Below are 21,354 nucleotides of genomic sequence, written 5' to 3'. Positions count from 1 at the left end.
CTCTCAGCAGTGTTTCACAACACTCTGTTGCATTTTGTGTTTATGGGAGAGCACAGACCGTCTTGCTTGCCCATTTAATTTTCTCTTCCCATGTTGCAAGGCTCAGTTCATTAATTAAAGACTGTCACACTTCCGGAGAAGAGAATATGTTTGGCAGGGGTTTTGTGGATCATAATTCTAAAAATCCAATCAAGCCATTTTCTTGATTGATTTTGGAATGAGATATACAGGCGTCAGTGGAATTAGTTGTACCTGTTTTCTTAATTTATATTTTAGGCATCTGACTGCCCCACCACTACTACTTCTTTTGGTACATTTATTTTTTCCCCTTACAAACTAGCATACAAAGACTCTTCTAGGTATATGCTCTGACTGTATTGATTTTTGTTTGTTTGTTTGTTAAACATATGTCTTCCAATGATATTAGTACTGTAATATCCATGTAGCTGAAACCCATTTTTACAGAAGGGTAATTTTAAGTCTCAGAAGTGCTGTTGGTCAAGCAGGTAGATTTTCTTGAAAACTGTAGGAGGTATATAAATATAAAATGACCCTGATTATGAATGTTGACGATTTCTTGAAGAATTTTCATGGCATGAACTCCATGTATAATGTTTAAGAAAGTATTTTAAATAGCAGTGAAAACAAAAAATATGTGAGACCTAAATTACAAAAGCAGAATGGTAGCTATGTTACCGAAAAGCTCGGAATGAAGAACTTATCAACACCAATTTAGTGTAGATAAGCAGACACTTCTTTATTGACGGCCGGGTGCGCGGGCGAGTCCTCTCAGGAACCACGCACACCTGTCACCAAAACAATACACCTTATATTAGGACTTATTGATGCATATTCATTAGATTTCCAAGAAAAGTTATACATATTCATTAAACTTCCGGGAAATTATCAGCATATGTAAATGTCCTTTACGCAGGCGCACTGAAGGTCTCTGGTGGTCCTCAGGAGTCCTCTGGTGGTCTTTCATAGTCTTCCTCACTCGTCCGTTTCTTGACCTCTCAGGTGTCTCCAAGCAACAAACTGGTGTCCATAACGGTTTCCTTAGTTTCTAAAACAAACACTACAAGACTACCAATCTTTGTCAAGACTTCTGTGGTTAAATGATTTTGAACAATACTTACGGTTACACATTATACATTTTCTAAGCTCCTAAGTTCCTAAGGCTACATTTCAAACTTAACACTCCCATACTTATGCTTCACAATTTTCTACTTTTTAGTCAAATCAAACTCTTTTATAATCAGATTTTAATTTCTTTATCTTGTTATCTAAGTTCTAAATGTTCCTACTAGATGATTTTAGCCACTTTCTCCGGTCTTGGTACGGGGCTATACAGGGGATTTCACAACAGACACTGGTTGGTGGTTAAATGTATAAAATACAACATACATATGATTTTGCTAAAATGTTAAAACTAAATATGATTAATTCTAACTAACAACAAATCAATGACAAATCACTAACAGCTATCTAATGGTATTATCATACTAATCCTAAGCTTGCTGTTATCAAATACACTGCATGCTGACAGACCTTGATACCCCAACCATCAGTGTTTTGCTAGTCTCATGTAACATGCTTCAGGACTGATCCAACAAAAACGCTTTCAAATCAGGATCTCTTACTACATTTTCTGCTGTGGTGGATTGGCAGATAATGAAGAGGATTTGTCAGAGACTGATTTATTATTAATCTGGTTGTCTGTTTCTTTTCTGTATCGGTTCCGTATCAGTTGCACAAACTGTTATGTATGCAAAATAAGACTGAAAATTCATATGGAGGAAAGGAACAAAGCTAACAGCAAAAATGCCAGGAAAGCTGGCTTTGAATTGCATCAACTTCTTACCTTCTGAATTATCTTGAGGAATAAAGCAGTTTGAAATGCCTGATGTACTGTGAACATGACACCTATTAACTGTCACAGTAATCCACAGTGTGAAGACAATGGTTTTGGCTAAATCAAAGGTGATTGAATTTGGGTTGGAGAAAGCGGTGGGTTATGGGGTGTGGGTTATGTGTATTTACATCATGAGTTGTCACTGCAAGTTTGTATTTCCCCTCTTTCTAATAGCAGAGGAAAATGGATTTTTTTTTTTTTCTGTGATTTGCTTAGCTGAATTCATTTGATCTTACTCTCAAGAGTATCTGATAAAGGAATCTGGAAAAAAAAGGTGTTTAAAAACAGCCTGCTTTACTCAATAGCTTTATTTTAAACTGTTTCAACTATTGTTTTCCCATTGTTTGAATGGATCCTACTTCCCCTGGTAAGCAGAACAGTTTTTCAAGTTTTGGAGCACTGTGAAGGTGTATAATGAGGCAGCTCAATGGTGTGGACCAATATTGCACCCTTTGGGACTTATTTCTTTAATGGCTTCAGCGTCTCTATTGCCAATAGCTCTTGTAAATACACAGGGGACTGTACTGATTGTTGCACCTCTGGTTATTAATCTGCAACTCCAAATGCATTTCTTTCCTTGTCCTCTTGAAATTTAATGTTTTTGAAGAGATCAGGACCAAGTTTGTTAAATATTAACCACATGTTACTTGAGCTATGGCTGTTTAAAAACTATCTGGTTTACCATTTATTTTCTGCTACCCTCTTTATTCTCACCAAGGTTTCTCTTTCCTCTGTGATTTCAACCATATTATAATGTAGGAAAAATGTTTTCCTTAGGAGAAATTTTAGTTTCTTTTCCAATGGTCTTGTCTTTTAAAACTGTAATTTAGTAGGCATGCTATGTGACAGCTGTTTGTATCATGCTCCTTTCTTGTCCCTGCTTCAGGATGAGGAGAAAAATTTATGGTATTGTCCTTCCAGACACAAGAACCTTTTTCAGAGAATGTGGACTCTGCTGAATTTTGGTATCTTCATCTTCTAATCTAGGTACTTATCGTTATTTTGTAGAAGTTGAAAACTTTCCACAATCACAACAGAACCATGTGTTCAAGGCTATAAAGGAAAACAGAAACAGTTTGCAGGGATTTTCATTCCAAGTTCATATAAGGAAAAGTGGTGACTGGGGTTTTCATTTATTTGTAGTTACACAGTTCAGACCAAGATCAGCAAACTTGAGGCTTCTAAGTAACTGGAGGTACTGAAGGAGTAAGAGCAGAAGGGAAGCAGTAAGAAGCGGTAAGTGATGTAAAAAATGCAAAACTGCTATCCTGCTATCACAGGCAATTGCAAAACCAAACAACAGTGCTACTGTCTAGCAAATGCCAGTTCCTCTGAAGTAATCTGTAGATTTTGTATTTAAAGGATTGCTTCCTTTCAATAGGATTTACAGTTTGTAGACAAGAGTTATGTTATGTGTTTGTATAGCAAGAGATGCATCAATTTTAAAGAGTATTTTTAAAAACACTAGAAATAGACATGCTTGCTACCTATGTAATCACTGATCCATGACCAGCTGTAGATCTGCAAGCAACGCTTCAAAAAAAAAAAAGGCAAGTGGAATTTATTGCAGTTGATAACTTCTAAGGCAGTAATGAAGTAAAAAATTTGAGGATACACTGGATTACTGTTTAAACTAGTGGCTCATTCAGTATTTAGAACTGCTGCCAACTGAGTCTGCTTTTTAATTGTAGACTTCTTGATGGAGTTAGAGCAATGCTGCAGCCCCTCAGACAACATTCCACTATTAAATGTACTAACACACTAGTTACTCACTTTTGGGTACACTATTGTAGTGTGTGTGTTTCTTCTGGGTTTTCCTTCCCTGCCCCCCTGCTGCCTCTCCACTATTCTTTGAATGATAAATGTATTACAGCATGGAAGAGCAGTAGGACCACTACTCTGTTAGTCCAAAATTAGCATTTCCAACCTTACTCATTCTCCACATCATTTGACAAGAGATTTGTTAATGGTTTAGCGTCCTCCTTCAACAATAGATTCTTCTACCATTTTGGTTTGAGAATTGATTCTGTGATTTCTGGGGAAGTTCTGCAAATCAGGGAAGTACTAACGACTGCCTAAGTGTGTTCAAATAAATACTCCTCCTGTGCCCAGATTCACTCCATCACTTTTGCCATTAGTTTTGCCCTCTATCTCTATGTAAGTTAAACTACCTGCCTTTATCAATATGGCAACAATTTATTGACAGTTGAGTTGTAGCTGGTCACTATTAATTTAATTATCAAAATATTTGAGGACCAGTTCTAAAGCTTTAGTATATTTTGTGCTGCTAAAAGAGGCACTTCAGTGATCCATTCAAGGTGGTTCCAGTATCACATTAAAGGTTGCCACTGAAGTCAACAGGAGTCTTTGCATGTAAGTTAAAGTATTTTTATTGACAGGTTTTTTTACAAGCATTTGCTTTTTATTACTTTCACCAAAATAAAGCATATAGCATACAATGTTTTCACACATTGAGGACACAAGTAAGTGTATCTTGAATTCTTTAATGCATTGACAGCTTATGTAACACAAAGGTTTTTTTCTTCATGGATGTTAATTTTAAATGCAGCTGTTTGCCCTTTTTTTTTTAAACAAACTTATACCTTGTTACCATACGTTTCCCTTGTTAACTTATAAATGCTTAAATAACAGTTGGGAAACTGCAGTGGTATTTATTGCTAGAGATAAAAAGTTGCTTTATTAGGATGAAGCCTGTATATCAAGTTACCAACTGGCAAATAAAATAAACAACCCTAAATGTATGATCTCAATTGAACTGATACAGAAAAACTTTAAAATAACAACTCTTTAACCTTCACCTCCAATTTGTATGTAGAATAATAAAAAAAAACAAACCAATTTTCATATTTCCACACAGGTTGGTATGCATGTTAATTAAGGTATTTTCTGAATTTCATTTAGAATTTACAATAAACTTGTTTGTAATTATAAATAAATAAAGGTATGAAGACAAAATCTCATACTGCATTTCTCTTGAAGTTACCAACTATATTAAATGCATAATTTAAGTTCATAAATACAATCCCATTCAACTTAAATATCATAGGACTAACTTCATGTGCTCAGAGTTTCATGCTGCATAGTTGAGAAAGGAAAAAATTAGGTGGCACTTAGTATCTTTAATGGCACTTCTTTCAGGAAAGGATAGTATGCATTTGTATTACTAGCTAGGGTTGCTCTTCAAAACAGTATTTTAATATATGCATGAAAAATACATTGAACACTAAATAAAGCAACAATTCCTATGTTGTGTTTCAAGCTTTAGCTAATGGTACAAGGATCATCATTGTTTGGTTTCATTTCCCCTTCCAGCAATAAAGTGATCACAGCCTTACTCAAGTAGCTGCATGTTCCCTTTTTTCCAGTTGGGTGAGTATTGTAGAATGCAGTCATGTCATCCTGCAGGAGAGGGAAAAGATGTTTCCATTAGTGTTGATTATGTAAAGCAGCCAAACACAGGTGAACAAGAGGAACATCACAAACATGTTAGAAATGCAAATGTGTTTTTCAGACTCTAAAGCTATAGTATAATTCTGCTCAATTTTCAGAAATCTCCCACATATACTTACCTGAACATGTGGAAAACAGTTCACTAAAATGCACTGTATATATTTCTTCACTGAATTTTCCAGTCCTGTACAGATACCACCTTCTTAATATTTTTTAAAATGTAACAGATGTCAGAAACAGCTGCTCTCAAAACATGCAGCTAGATGATTACTATGTGGTAACTTACTGTGCTACCACAGTATGATTGTGAGTCAGGTCCTTAGGTGTACGTGTAGAGATACTGACTAAAGATTTATTCAGAACAAAAAATTTTTTTCTAAATCCAAGAACCAAACCACAGGTAGCACATGAACTAATTCATTAATCAGATCAACAAAATAGATGTCCTTCACTGAACACCTGTTTTGCACAGTTAATGATGTTAAAACATCTGCTTATTCTCAAATTATATATTGGCTGCTGTAATAAAAGTTCAACACTAATTCAGGAAATAGGTTACTTTTATTAAATCAAGTGCAGAGATTGTGGGTGAAAACATTAGACTTCGGTAGGTTTAGGGTGTGTTTGAAATTACTGGAGTAAATACTTTTGACATTTATTACATGTTAACAGGGAATTAACAAAGTTCAAAATATTTGCAAGTCAGTTTAATGGAAGAGCATAGTTCAGACAAATTAGGAATTCTTTTAGCAATGTTTGTTAGGAAAACTTCAGACAGAATATTATCAGAACAATCCTAAATAGGCTACCGTTAACTGCCAGCAGGCATATACCTGGGAATAGGGGAGAGTCAGGTTCCACAAAATTTTAAAGTAAGGAGTTGCAATTTCCAACAACAACAACAATCTTAAAGATATTATTCACAACTATAAATTGGGATTTCTTTCCAAGAGACAAAAAAGCATCATTCTAAGTAGATCTGGGCTTGGAAAAAATTCCATTGCTTTAATGGAGGCTAGCACAGCACCATCAAAAATCGGGTTTTGCATGGGATTTTTCTTTCTGTTTATAGCCATTGGGGATTTCCAGCTTGTCGCACAAGGCAGTAGCATATTCAAGATACTGTGCGGAGCTGGCACTTAATAGCCATTTGTGTGGATGGTAAGTCTGTGTTTGCAGCCACAGCAAAATCAGAGTCATTACCCTCCAAAATGGGCAGGCAAAAAGAATCATAATTTCAAGAAAATTGTGTCCTTTAAAAAACAAAGGTATTATGCAAGGTGATATGTTGCTAAGGCTGGATATCTGGCTTGCTTTCAAATCTTACTACAAAAAAGTGGCAAAAAAGTGAACCTTGAAACTTTTGAAAGGATTTTTAAGGAGCACATCCTTCCTCATCTTTTCAAGGAGCTAAATTCAGCAACAGGAGGTGCTGTTGCATATCAATATGTTTCTGAATCAATAGATTATTCAGAGCCAGCACAGGTATCTCCAAATATATTGTGCACAATAAAATGCCACACCGAGTGAGGAAGATCATCTTCAGTAGCACAGGGACTGGTCCCACTGCTTTACTCGTATTTCTTCCTTCAACCAGTTCAATGAACCTGGCTTTATTACAGAATTTCAGAGCTTTGAGGCACCAAAACTTGTAGCGAGAATACTTAGAGGTCTTTAAAACAGAAAACCTAATATCTTAGTGAATTGAATCTTAAAAGCTACTTAATGATCAAGTTTCATGTATTTGCATTTTAAGCCTTAGAGATTAAAAGCTTGCTAGGTCATGAATGCAACTCTAGTACAAAAATTAGTAGCTAAGAACAGTTTCGCATTTCAAGTTTTTACATTAGTATTGTCAATATGAGTTCTTTGGTTACTAAATTTTTCTTAGCATCTGTGTACATAAGATCCTAAGTTCACGCTTCCTTGCTGAGCTTTAGGTTTTTCTGTTTTTGTTATTCTTAACTCTTCTCTGTTCTAGTGTCCCCCCTAATTAATTCTTTCCCCTTTAATAAGTATTATAACTATTTCAGCTTTACCCTGACTCTCATTTCAGAGCTATGTAACGTTGTGAGCGTTCTCCTTACCATGCCAGTTTGAATTCACAGTTCAGCAATAAAGTAAGTATGCATCTTTTATCTCTGCTTATAGGTTGTTTGCAGACTTATGCAGCACTTGGGTATATTAATTTCTTATTTGTGTTCCCCTCTGAACTCCTATCAATTGCTTTTTATTCTGACTGCACAGAATTAACATTTATAACTAACTTCAATAAGAATGGTAAATTCTGTAAGACAGTAATATTTTACTCACTTGTTTCTCAGCTCCCTTTGGACTGCTGTGATCTTTCTGAAAGTCATGAAATGCTTCTTGCACCACTTTGTCCAAGTCCACTTTGTCCTGGAACTCTAGCTCAGGATTTCTCTCCAAAATAACAGATATAACCATCAACAACTAGAAGGCAGAAAAAGACTGTAAGACTTTAAATCTGAGGTTTTTTGAAATTCAGGTTACATAAAACTGTTAATAATTGCGTATGCCTCTTTCAAGCAGGAAGCCATTTAATAATGGCACAGGTAATAGTGCACAGCTAATAGAATTCTGACTTTGATGAAAGAATCACTGAGAAAGCAGGCTTTTATGAAAGGTTACAATTTCTGGTGACTACCTAGTTAAGGGCACTGCATAAATGATTGACATTAACATCTAACTTTGCTGGGAGCCAGGGAAGCTATTTTCCAGTTCATTCAGTTCACTGTGTGGCTGCAAAAATGCTGGTGCTCAGCAATGGAGAGGGTGTGTATTGGCTTTGTGTGGTGGGGTTTTGGTAGCAGGTGAAGGGCTACAGGGGTGGCTCCTGTGAGAAGCCCCTAGAAGCTTCCCTGGCTCCAAGTCGGACCTGCCTCTGGCCAAGGCTGACCCAATCAGCCACGGTGGTAGCACCTCTGTGGTAACATATTTAAGAAGGGAAACCTGCCACGGAGAGGGGAGTGGAATGTGAGAGAAACACCTATGCAGACATGAAGGTCTACAAAATCAAACATAACCATCAGTCAAATTTAGTGTCAGAGACAGCACAGGATTTTGCAAGAAATAATCTTGTGGCATGATCCTACTCTTTGAACTCAATAGGAAAGCTCATTGATGTTAATGGAGCGGGGCTGAGTCCTTGCAAGATAACCTGTTCCTACAGAAAAAAGTGCCTCTCTAACCCTTTCTTTAACAGTGGTTGGCTTATAAACAGACTGATGAGGACTCGGATCCCTTCTAATAACAACTTAACCTACTTATTTTATAATGATGTTCTTGTAAATATCTAATTCCTTTTTCAATCATCTCATTCATGTCTCAGACTCAAATTTGTCATTTTGCAGTGAGTTCCAGAGGTTTGATAACTGTTTTGTTGAATGTTTCCTTTTATTGGTTTTATATTTATGCCTCTACTTTTTAATTCACTTTACCTTTGTATGTATTTTAAAAGAGAGCAAACAAGAAAATTCAATCTGTTATTGTTTTGGGTTTGTGTGGCAGAGTTTTGGTAGCAGGGGAGGGGACTGCAGGGGTGACTCCTGTGAGAAGCTGCTAGAAGCTTCCCTGGCTCCAAACTGGCCCTGCTGCTGGCCAAGGCCAACCCAATCAGTGATGGTGGTAGCACCTCTGGGATAACATATTTAAGAAAGGGAAACCTGCAGAGGGGGAGGAGATTGGAAAGTGAGAGGAACACCTATGCAGATACCAAGGTTAGTGAAGAAGGAGGAGTTGCGCTGGGGGAGGCGATTCCCCTGCAGCCCATGGAGGTGAACAGTGGAGCAGATATCCACCTGCAGCCCGTGGAGGATCCCATGCTGGAGCAGGTGGGTGCCCCCAAAGATCGCTGTGACCCCACAGGGGACCCATGCTGGAGCAGTCTGTTCCTGAAGAACTGAAGCCTGTGGAAGGGACCCACACTGGAGCAGTTCATAAAGAACTGCAGCCCGTGGGAAGGACCCACATTGCAGAAGTTTGTGGAGAACTGCCTCCTGTGGGAGGGACCCCACACTGGAGCAGGGGAAGGGTGAGGAATCCTGCCCCTGAGGAGGACAGAGGGGCAGAGACAAGCTGTGATGAACTGACTGCAACCCCCGTTCCCCATCCCCCTGCACCCCTGGGGGGAGGAGGTAGAGAAAATTGGGAGTGGAGTTGAGCCCAGGAATCAGGGAGGGGTGGGGGGTAAAGTGTTTTAAGATTTGGTTCTACTGCTCATTATCCTGTTTTGATTTGATTGTTAACAAATAAAATTGATTCTGTTTTTTCCCCCCAAGTTGAATCTGTCTTTTATCCGTGACCATAATTGGTGAGTGATCCCTTCCTGTCCTTGTCTTGACCCATGAGCTTTTCATTGTATTTTCTCCTCCCCATCCCACCAGGGAGGGGGGAGGAGTGAGCGAGCGGCCGCATGGTGCCTTGTTGCCAGCTGGGCTTAAACCGTGACAGGGTGAAAAGCAGCAAACACTGAACCTCAGCATTTGATGTTTTGAGGCCTAATCACATATGGTATAATTGTACTGTGACAAAGTTTATAAAAAACAAAGTCAATAGACACCAGTAAAAAAGTCTCGGTTCAAGAGATTTTACATTCCTTGTATCAGAAACAGGTTTAAAATAGGAAGGTGAACATGATGAGTGACCTGTCATAATAACTACAAGCAGGCACTGGAGTCTATATTGGTCATCTTGGGTTTTGATAATTGTGTTATCTTTTATCAAAAATTGGGGACGTTCCAGCAAGCAGCATGACCATTAGCTGTTAGCCAGAATTGAGATGGATTTGATTTTACTGTGGAGGAATAAATACTCACAAGCACCAGAGGCATCTACTTGGGAACTAACAATGAACGCTGCTGACAGCACAGATGTCAGTTACCAAGGGTACAGATGCTCTTGATCTGTTCAAAAAATATACATTATGTGCAGTGGTGGGGAAGGAGTTTAAACAGCCTCTTGCTTTACTGTTAGATATGGGAACAGAAGGGAACTGGAAGTTAGTTGATTCAGTAGCATAAAGCAACTTAATAGACAGCCTCAGCAAAACGGGAAAGAAGAATCTATTGCAGGGCAAACTGATATTTTAGAGCAGTTTTTCCCTAGACCTAGAAAATTGTTAGGAAAAAGCATGGGCTAGGGACTTGAAGGAAAGCTACTTTGGAATTATTCTTAATAGTTTTCACCTGCTGTGACATAATTGTATTGGCACTGTCATTAATATTTATCTATTTGCTAAAGGGGAAGAACATCAAGAACTTCTTTGTATATTCTGAACACATTAACAGGAACCTGTTTAATCATACAAAATCTATGGAGAAACCACTGAAGCAAGTGTTTGTATTTACAATGCTATTTCTTCAAATATTTGAGCCTCGGTTACTTTTTTTTCTTTTAAGCTATAACATACTTATGTACATTATAAAATTTAATTCATTGTAGGCCACAGACCTCTACAATAATTTGTCTATATTCCGGCTGGTCGATATTTTGCAGCATATCTTCAACTAGAAGGGAAAAATTCATTTCATACATGGTCATATCCGATAAAGTTGGTTGCTGAAAAACAAATAATACTTTTATTCAAAGACCATTTGCATTAAATCAAAACCACCCTCATGTAGAGCCTGTTTACTTGGTGAATAAATAATACTCAACTAAGAAATATGACCACCGTAGGATCAAAAGGGAGCAGATTTCAGAGTCCATGACTTGGAAAGGGTCTTCTAGACTTATGCTTTTATAAATGTGTTTTAATAGAAATAACTGACTTCCATTCTATTCTAATTATATTTTACTCAGAACCAAAAAGAAACCTTAAAAATACCTTTTTTTTTTTTTTTTTTTTAAATCATTACAGGAACAAATTACCCTAAGTAATACATTATGGCATAAAATAGACATTAACAATAAAATAATTCACCATTATAGGCAGGTAGTGCAGAAATAACTGAGCATCTCTGCCAGTTTTACCTGTGGTAAAAATTTCCCTGCAACTATTAAACCATTAGGGGTTCTCTCCAAGATCTGCCACACCCGATCATAGAATCCAGCAGGAGTTCGGTTGAGAGAACCATCTATCTGTCTTCTGTTTAGCCAGCTTCTGTGGACAAAGAAAATTGAGAACTTGAAGTAAAAAAAAACAACTTACAGATGCAGAACCAAGCCATGTTCTGTGGTGTAAGCCAGTAAACTAAGTGGTGACATCAAGTACATATTAATGATGCATATGCAGTATATGTTGTGCTTTCTGGTGAGTTATGCTCGAAAGCAAACAAAATCAAGATGCTTCCATATAGAGGTTAGACTGTTACTCTTATGTGTGTGTTTGTGCTTTATGTAACTGGAGTAAAAGAATTAACTGTGAAATCTATCCAGTGCAGCATAATAACAGTAGTAGGCTGAATTCATCATGTCTTATCAATTTAAGTCACCATAAACTAAAACATACACAAGACAGACGTACCGCACAGTGACTTATCACAGCCAAATTTATACACACTGAAAAAACCCAGTATTTAACTGTAATATTAAAATTTGTTTTATCATACTACAATAGGCAAAACAATTCATTATATAAATACAGCTCAATGAAATTCTGCATCTATAAAATACAAAATGTAATAGATAATGGATTAGAAACACCTATCATTCCAATTTAAATACCAGGTTAGAAAAATGCCTTTCAACAGGATTGCTGAATGTAGGTTTTTTTGATGGTGTGTAAAAAAACAAGTGGCCTGTAAATTTAGAAAAAATTCAACAAAATGGTTTTTGTTAAACGAAAGCTTTGAACAAACTTGTTACATTCTCCATAAATTACAAATTTAGTTTGCCTTCAAAAGCATACTATCTGTCGTGTCCCCCCCCCCTTTTTTTTTACTTACAACCATGAAGTCTAGAATTTAATTTTTGTATTTTTCCTTCTCGGTATTACTACAGCAATGGGGCTTTAGCCAAAATGTTTGAGACACTAGCAATGGAACTTTAAGAAGTGGCAGCCATGAGTACGATTTTAATTGGTGGATTCACAGTACAGAATAAAGTCTTGTGTAGCAGTACTGCACATATTTGACAGAAGAGTTTTCCTAAAAGTTACTGTCCTTAGTTGTTTTTTAAATTTTAAGTAGAAAATCTATTTTTATATGGCAAGACAGTAGTGAAAGCTCCCCTAGGAAGCAAATCTCTGATGAAAAACAACTAATACTTTTGTGTCTTAGTTTAATATTCCTGCAAAATGGTTTTTTAAAAAAAGTTCCATGTCTTCTCAGGTCACAAACAGCTCTTTTATAACCTTAATAAGAGGGAACAAGTACTTCAGGAAGCACCTCATTTAGGAAAGGTGGAAAGTTTCTACATCTAAATCTTTGGATATTTGTAACGCAGCAATCAACACATTATTATTACATATCATTTACCATTGTGGATTTGTTTGGTTTTTTTTTTCAGGAAAACTATTTAAATTACTGCTTGGCAACATGGCTTTCTGTATTTCAAAGATCTGGTTCTGGTAGGCTGTTTGAAAAGAAAAAAAAAAAAAAAAAAAAAGGGAGGGGTGGAAGAGAGAAATGCCCTGGTCAACTTTGTTAACTTTTTCATTCTGCAAAACTCTTGTAGCCTAGCTCAAATGAAATTCAGCACTAATATTTTTGGTTTTTTAGTTTTTCTTCTGTTTGTATTGTAGATTAACTTGATGTGTTCAGAATAAAATTACTTGTCATTAAAATTACTTGTTTATGCAGACACCAGTGTGCCTGATGAAATAATAAAAAGATCTTACATTGAAAAAACTTAATCTTAAATACTGTAGAAATTACGAGAATTCCTTCTGAGATCCGACCAGAAAAAGAGAACTCCAATTCACACAACTCCATGTGTGTTCTTACACTTCTCTTAAGTGTCCTGGTTTCAGCTGGGATGGAGTTAATTGTCTTCCAAGTAGCTGGTACAGTGCTGTGTTTTTTGAGCTAGGTATGAGAAGAATGTTGATAACACACTGATGGTTTCAGTTGTTGCTAAGCAGTGTTTAGTCTAAAGTCAAGCATTTTTCAGCTTCTCATGCCCAGCCAGCAAGAAGGCTGGAGGGGCACAAGAAGTTGGGGGGGGACACAGCCAGGGCAGCTGACCCAAACTGGCCAACAGGGTATTCCATACCGTGTGACATCACATCCAGTATATAAACTGGGGGGAGTGGGGGTGGGGGAATCGCCGCTTGGGGATTAACTGGGCATCGATTGGCGGGTGGTGAGCAACTGCACTGAGCATCACTTCTATATTCCAATCCTTTTATTATTACTGTTGTCATTTTATTAGTGTTATCATTATTAGTTTCTTTGTTTCTGTTCTATTAAACCATTCTTATCTCAACCCATGAGTTTTACTTCTTTTCCTGATTTTTCTCCCCCATCCCACTTGGTGGAGGGAAGTGAATGAGCTGCGTGGTGCTTAGTTGCTGGCTGGGGTTAAACCACGACATAAAGTTTCTTAGTGTAGCTTTCAGCTAAACTAGAAGACCAAGCAAACAGTGTGTTCCCTTTTGTTGTTGTTTTATTTTTAAAAGAAAGAGAGAAAAAAAAGTATCACTAAGTGGTGCACCTTCTGAACACATTTGAGCTTTAGGTAATTGAGATATGCTTTATGAGAACAAAGGAGATATTTAAAATTAAGATTTTAAAGCACTTGTGATACAATAGCTGTCACTGACTTACTACTGACTTCTAATTACTTGACCACTGCCAGGATCAAGCCAATGTGCAGTGGCTTTTTTTCCTGTCTAACTGTATTGGTTTACCATGACAAATTAAGAAAAATTGTCTCACACATCACTTCTCAATGCAACACTTTAACTGCCAAAAACTTGTGCCTGCTATGACACTTCCATCTCATTCTCTGTACAGCTCCGTCCTTGGACTAGGACAAGAAAACATTAATAAAAACAAAAAGACAAGCTGTGACAGAAATAAAAAGTTGTTTTCTTAATACAAAGAAAGAAGCACTTGAAGATGTCAAAAATACTCCGATTATCTAAATTACTATGGTAAGGAAGAGAGTCCTGTAAACTGTATGAGCAAAATGAGTTTTATAACTGTTTGGACCATTAAAAGAACAATGCTCCATTTTAAAAAGGCTACTCACAATCTTGTGACCTACATAAATAGGTCAAAAAGTTATCTGTGGAAGTCTCCACTCTGTTGGTGACAGATATATATATATAGTATCATATCCTGGAGCCCTGTGTAAGAGGTAGGATAATAGCAAAAATTTTACCCTCCATGAAAACGTGGAGAGGTTAGTTGTCGAGAGCCTTGTTAGGGAGGTAAATAAACCACTAGCCCTTCATGTATGACAAATTAATTGGCAGTGATATATGATATCACAGTAGCAGAGATTTTTTCTAAAAATCACAACAGTAGGAAAAACTGTCACAGAAAGAAAATGGAAGGAGGCAGTGTTCTGTATTTCCTGGCCGGAAGAGAACTTTTAAAAACAAGTCACCAATGGGTAAGGCAAAGTTTTGAGGAATATGCTGGCTAGCTTTTGTACTTGGATAACCCACAAAAAAAGAATCTTCATCTTCAGAAAAACAACCACAGTGCTCTTTGCTGAGGCAGCTATCGTATGTTAAAGGAATCAAAAGCAGGAGGCACTGTAACAACTTGGGTAAGATCTCTAATGAAGGATGGTGCTTGAATTGCTTACTATGACTGACCAAATGGTTTCCTCAATAGCATAATATTTAATGGAAAATGCTGCAAAGAGAAACCTAGGGTTGTTCTGCTAAGGTTTTAGAGGAATAATGTCAACGTCAACATGAGTCAAGACAGCAACTAAACAGCAAGCATTAATAACCACAACCAAGACACTGAAAAGCATGTGGGAGATACAGAGTACATATAAAAGTCAGTTGGACTGAGAGATTCTACATCACCGAAATTAGATAAGCGAGAGCAGACACCAATTTAAGGAGCTTGTTTTTCAGGCATTACAGATTGGGGAAAAAACCAGAATGTGTTTTGAATTAAGCAGGAACATAAGTAACATGACGTGTGGTATATTTCCTTTTTGTTGAGAGAAAAGGCCATTCAGTCAAGGACTATGGAAATTATCAGCAGTATTATGTGCTGAAGTTAGATTAAACTTAACTAGAAGTAAAACCTACAGGAGGACTTTTTGACTTTACTCTTATCAATGTAGTTAAGTGGAAATATTGTAATCCTAACTTTTGTCTTGCACACTTTGTATCATAATGAACGCTCTTTTTGGTAGCTAGTTACAGCTTGGAGAAAAGATTACAAGTTTCAGGCAGCACCACTATCTCTTGAGAATTCCAGAGAACATCTGTTCTTAATTCATATAATAAGCTAGAAGAAAGAGGGCACTGAACAGCAGACAGACTGTTCTTACAGGTTAAGTAGACAGTATTGAATAATTTTTGGCTCCTTTCCTCACATCAAAGAATTCAATGCTTCACATTACTGCCAAAGTATAGAAATTACTAGTATAAAGTAAGATTTCCACAAAGATAGAAGATGCAATATAAAAGAAACAATTGTAGAACCTGCACACAGGTGAAAGAATGAAAAAGTGCATTTTTGCTACCTTTCCTTAAGTAAGTATATTACTGATTGCAGGTGCCTGGTGATTGCAGGTACATACAAAGTAGTTCAGAAATGAAAATTACTTCAACAGCCTATTATGAATGAAAACAGGTGCCACAAACCCACACATCTCATTACCTCCCCTGCTGCTGTGGTTGAAGAATATCCAGCAGAAGCTGCTTCACTTCACTAGGGGACATCTGGTATAAGTCCTTGGCTGGCATATCCCCAGCACGGATTTTCAATTCATACTTCATAGCATGGATAATCCATCTGAAGTCAAGGGAGGAATACACTTATTAATTAAAAACGAAGTTTCCAAAGATGAAAAATTAGTCTAATAAAATAGCTCATAAGAATTCCACATGATCCTGCTATTTAGCTGTCAGGACATGCATAAAATATCAAACGAATGCTCTACTACTCTTAACTGTATTGTGCAGATTCTCTGTTTGTTTGCAATATGATACAAACTGAAAGTGATAATGCATAGATTTTAAGAAATGGCTTGTGAAGCATACTTGTCATAGGGAAGATATATTTGACCACATACTCCCCTACATCCCATGTTCATTAAAACAAACATTTACCTGCTTTTTGATGTCAAAATTCCTACTCCAAATTATGCTCTGACAGTGTATGCATTTTGCTGATGAGTTTAAAAAAAAACCAACATAAAAATTAAATTATTTTACTTTTAAAAAGACTTCAGGGCTTATTTATAGTTTTAGCCTTTGAAATTCCTTTTTGCAGTCTATTACTTTTCTTTCTTTGCTACTCCCTTTTGAAAAGATTTGATTATATAAAAATATGGCAACAGTGAAGATTTTTCAGCCTTAGGTATCAGAGAGGCAGAACTTTGCAAATTATTGAAGGAAAATGCTGAATTTTATTCTGCATATTATATAAAAACAGTGCTTCAGCCTCTAATATAGTATCAAAGATGAAATAATGTACAGATACATCTGAAGCAAGATAACTGAGCATAGAGCTCAGTCTCTTACCATCAACGTTGCTTCAGTTCAAGTAGGTATTACTACCAAAAGGGAGAAGAAACTTAACTAGTTTTTCTTCAAACAGTCCATCATACAACACCTGATGAAGTCTGGGTTACATCAGAGAGTCTTACTCTATTTATCAGAAAATGCAGAGTATTCCTAAGAGAGTTACCTTGTCATCAGTATAGCCACATTCCACAGGCATTTAATTCTTTAGCCTACAAGGTACAGAATGTTTTTGTTTATGTAAGTCAAGTCACAGTCTCTTCTGAAGGATTCTTGGTAACTACACAGAATTCTGAGATGTCAGACCAACTGATTCAATTTTGCTTTAAATTTGAGGTTTCTAGGATCATTCATTGAAGGTGCAGGATACAAGAGAATATTAGGCAACGTGGACATACTACAGACTACATACACTACTTTTATTTGTTTTAGTGGGTGAATAGTGTCCTTCTCGTTACTAAGATAAACAAACACTACTGGCTTAGGAATTGGTTCTTTTTTCAGCAATGACTGAAATGTATCTCTGTAGAAGTCATTCACTGGTATTTTCTCTTTGCAGTGGCCTACAAAACAGCAAAGGCAAGAGCGGACCTCCTACCAAACTCTTCACTGATAAGAGGTGGGTAGAAGTCAGTTGGTTGGAGGTTTTTACAGTAATAGGGCTGTCAGGAACTTGATCTATTTCAACATGAAACCCTGAAAACAAATCAATAACAAGACACTAAATCAAGTCATTATCCAACTGGAATGGTATTTCTGTGAGAAGGTTAATTTTGCTCACTGGAGTGGGTGATAACACCGAAATAAAGGAAATTGAATCTCTAGCATTAACCTTGGAAGAAAGAAAAAAAATTGTAAAAAGGATTAGCTACAGAGAATGAGGAAGGGGAGGAATGAGGAGTAACATGGATCTATAGAGGGTACAGAAAAGGTATTAAAATGCAAAAGGATAGATGTAATGTTACATTTGGGTGTTATGATGACTGGAATGTACTGCTAAAGCAGAAGCATGAATCTTGTATGTTAGAAAAATGATTGCTGGTATCTACCTCAAGTGCTGAAATGCTCTCTATGAAAAAAACATGGAAGATGGAACATTTAAGTTCTAATTTTAAAGCATGCTCACTAATTCTGTAAGTCTCAGTCAGTAGCACCTGGCCTCTTCAAAGAAGTGCTTATTCAAATGCATCTGTCTCTTCCTAAACGTGAAAAAATAATTAATTTCTGTAAATAGCGAAGTAAATGCAGATACCATAGAATATGGTAACACTCTAGCACAGACAATTTGTATGTCACCTTATCAAAGAACTAAATAGAACAATCCAGTAGGTAAATGATGTTTTAAACTTGATTCAGGTTTGTGGTTCCTAAACTATGTATAGCTTAGCCTAACATATTTAGTATAGAATTGGACAACTGTGTAGCTTAGCAACAGTCAAGAAGTGTTGTGTGTGTCTGTAATAGGGATACAGTTCAGTTGCGGGGTTGGGGGTGGGGGGGGGTTGAAGAACAAAAAGACATTTTTAGCAACCTTACAGGACAAATCAGGTTTTTCTTTACCATGGCAGTTAAGTATTTTTGTGTAGAGAACTGCTCTTGAACAATGTCTTTGTTATGCCAGATATCAGATATTCAGAGTCACTGAGTATCAGAAGTATACCTTGGTGCCTCGAAATATTTTAGGAAAAGCTGTAATGGTAAATACATTTGAACTGCAGAAGGCTTTTATTACCTGAAGTCCCCATTACAGACAACACTCTGAAAGAACAAGCTATCTTTTTAGGCGGATTATTGTGCTGAAACTCTGAAAAGAAGTAGGCTAAGTACTTTGAAACACTGTTTCCAAGGGATTTGTTGCTCATGGTTGCCAGACTTTTAAGACTGATTTAGACAAGGCTATATTATGAGCTGAGCATTTACCAGAAACCAGAGAATGCAACTAGAAGCATATGTTGGCCCAGAGGAGAATTGGGTCGTTTCAGAAGGGAATCGAATTCACGCTGCATCCTTCCTAGATTATGGCATTTATTCAGTCTCTACCTATTTGACCCAAACCTACATGACATAGGTGACTGCTCAAGTGAGCAAAGAACTTATGAAGGCCTCATCCAGGAGCCTTAATCCTAGCCTGCTCTTTTCCCTCCTCCTTCCTCAAGTCCTGAAAGTCTCTGACAGTAAAAGCTCTTACTGCCCTCTCTACCTCTTGATTCTTCCCTCTCTGCCACCACAATACATCCCTAGCCTCCAGCCATGTCACTCTAACCTGCCCGGCAGGTGGGCAGGCAGCAGCACACCCTGCGTGCATCTACATTACCTGTGGGGCTCTGTAAAGGAAGAACCAGCATTTGGTTTGGTGTGATCCATTATGCTTCTAGGACTCTATGTCCACATCACATGTTTACCAGCAATGAAATCTGAGCTAGTTACCAGCCTTAAGCAGGTGCAGTACACCTGTACCTAGTACACGATACAAGATTTCTTTAGAGATTGCCTTGCTGCGCATGCATAGAGAGCAAACTGTGAGCAGACTTTGTATCCACTCCGCAACTGGGAAACTGGACGGCACCCAGTGTGCTGCATGTCTGCTGCCAAGTAGGAAACTGTCTCAGGAGCACCACTAACACGCTCGAGTACATACTTTATTATTTCAAGTATGGATATGAGGCCAGCTGCAGTCTAAAACAAAACCCCTCTAACTCACTGCATTGTTAGTGGAGACTCACTGTGTCTATGCCAGAGCTACACCCAGTCTGGTTAGCCAGCTGGTCACTGCCTCCTTGGCCACTAGGTGAGCCAGGCAGAACATTCTCTTGGTTGCCAGCAGGGCAGGGTGACCTGGAGGCAGCATACTTGCCGCTGCTCATTTGCCGTACAGAATGCATCTAACCCCACCACACTGGTTTTGGTTTTAAAGCCCTAACATGGTGGGGATCAAGCTTTGAAAAATCCTGTGGTTCACTGTATTAGCTGTAGGAAAGCTTCAGCTGGGCTATTAACAAGGACTGCCCCTCTGCCACTTTACACTGTTGACTGGCAAATTTGAGATTAGTTGTGTACCCGTTTTTGGCACACTGATTTAAAGCAGGCTTCCTAGAAAGGTAAAATTTAAGTACACAAGTTTTGCTGCATCATCTTACATACACCGTTTTTGCAACGTAGCAACAATCTCTGTTGAAGTATGTATGTTCCCCTGCAATACTAGTAGTAAAAACAACAACAGATACTTCACTGACCCAATCCTTATCTTCAGCATGCCACTGAAAAGTTCAGGTGAATTTGAGATGATCCAGCCAACATGTATGACAAGTTCCTGCTGAACTACAGCTTCTCTTTCATCTTGTAAATGACATTTTTCATAGATGATGTTCTTAATCACTCCTGGGGATAAGGGATTAGAAATAACTTCTTCCTCTTGGCCAAAAGCTCCAAGTGTCACCTACGGTATATTGAAAACAATTCAGAAGATATGGACAGGAATAAAAGCACCGTAGAAGCAATTCAAAAATGAAACTTCATGAACTCTGCTTTTCTTGTTAAAATTTCACAACACAAAAATAATTTTACGTCAGTGACTGACACTTGTTAATACTGTCAGTTGGATGCTATTAAAATAACAAAATTCACTAAAGGCCACAGTAGATATGGAATATATTTTTCCAAATGAAAATAAAAATACAAGACCACTGCTTTGGTTTCAAAACTGGCTGTATAATCACAGCTCTACACTAGGTTTAGACAGTCTTTCATTTCTGACATTTCAGCTCTGGAGCTCACTTAAAATTCAGAATTAAATTCATAGTTTTGCTTTCTTATTTCTAACAGCATCCTAAAAATTATAACCTTCATTTTAAGAAAATAGATTGCTGGTACTGGATAGTTTAACCACAAAAAAGGAATTTTGTTAAAATTCTGATTTGCTTTTAAACTACTGTCAGTGAAACACAGCAACACTAATTTTTTCTCCTATAATAAAGATCATTATTATAAAGGGATCAATGAAGGCAAGTTAGGTTAAAAAGTTGAAAATAAACAGCTACAAATCATGCTGCATGCAGGTGCAGCTTGCTCTATAGCTGTGTAGCGCCAGAAGCACATACCCAGACCTCAGTCTGGAGTAAGACAAAGACAAATCTGTCATAATAGCATTGCATATAGATAAATATACTCATATACATATTTTAATACAAAAATACATAATATTCAATTACTATTATTTGGAAACAGCTCTTCATGAACTTAATTAAAATTATTGTGCTGGAAGAAAAAAAGACGACCTCCTTAGGAAAGGAAGAAACACTAATGATTAAACTTTGTTTGGAACAGAAAACTAAAATCCTGGAAGACT

General features: G+C 37.2%; 1 protein-coding gene and 1 long non-coding RNA gene across 9 annotated transcripts in view; one reads left to right on the top strand and one right to left on the bottom strand.

The window, feature by feature from the left end:
• LOC121233562 overlaps positions 1 to 7,494 on the top strand; it is a 49,655-nt gene extending 42,161 nt beyond the window's left edge. Inside the window, exons 2-3 of the long non-coding RNA XR_005933269.1 lie at positions 3,059 to 3,151; positions 7,443 to 7,494. This is a non-coding gene — a long non-coding RNA (uncharacterized LOC121233562). The remainder of the gene's footprint in view (positions 1 to 3,058; positions 3,152 to 7,442) is intronic.
• PHKB (phosphorylase kinase regulatory subunit beta) overlaps positions 4,290 to 21,354 on the bottom strand; it is an 88,928-nt gene continuing 71,863 nt past the window's right edge. For all 8 annotated transcript variants that reach the window (XM_030026428.2, XM_030026427.2, XM_030026429.2 and 5 more), the window contains 6 exons: positions 20,243 to 20,445; positions 16,144 to 16,278; positions 11,381 to 11,510; positions 10,859 to 10,966; positions 7,700 to 7,840; positions 4,290 to 5,335 (listed from right to left, as the gene is read on the bottom strand). In XM_030026428.2, the coding sequence (XP_029882288.1) occupies positions 5,198 to 5,335; positions 7,700 to 7,840; positions 10,859 to 10,966; positions 11,381 to 11,510; positions 16,144 to 16,278; positions 20,243 to 20,445 (855 nt within the window). In that variant the 3' untranslated portion in view covers positions 4,290 to 5,197. The remainder of the gene's footprint in view (positions 5,336 to 7,699; positions 7,841 to 10,858; positions 10,967 to 11,380; positions 11,511 to 16,143; positions 16,279 to 20,242; positions 20,446 to 21,354) is intronic.

The sequence above is a fragment of the Aquila chrysaetos genome, chromosome 9, assembly GCF_900496995.4.
Source record: "Aquila chrysaetos chrysaetos chromosome 9, bAquChr1.4, whole genome shotgun sequence".
Classification (NCBI taxonomy): Eukaryota; Metazoa; Chordata; class Aves; order Accipitriformes; family Accipitridae; genus Aquila; species Aquila chrysaetos.
The sequence above is the reverse complement of the archived record's forward strand: the minus strand, read 5'-3'. Positions and strand labels throughout refer to the sequence as shown.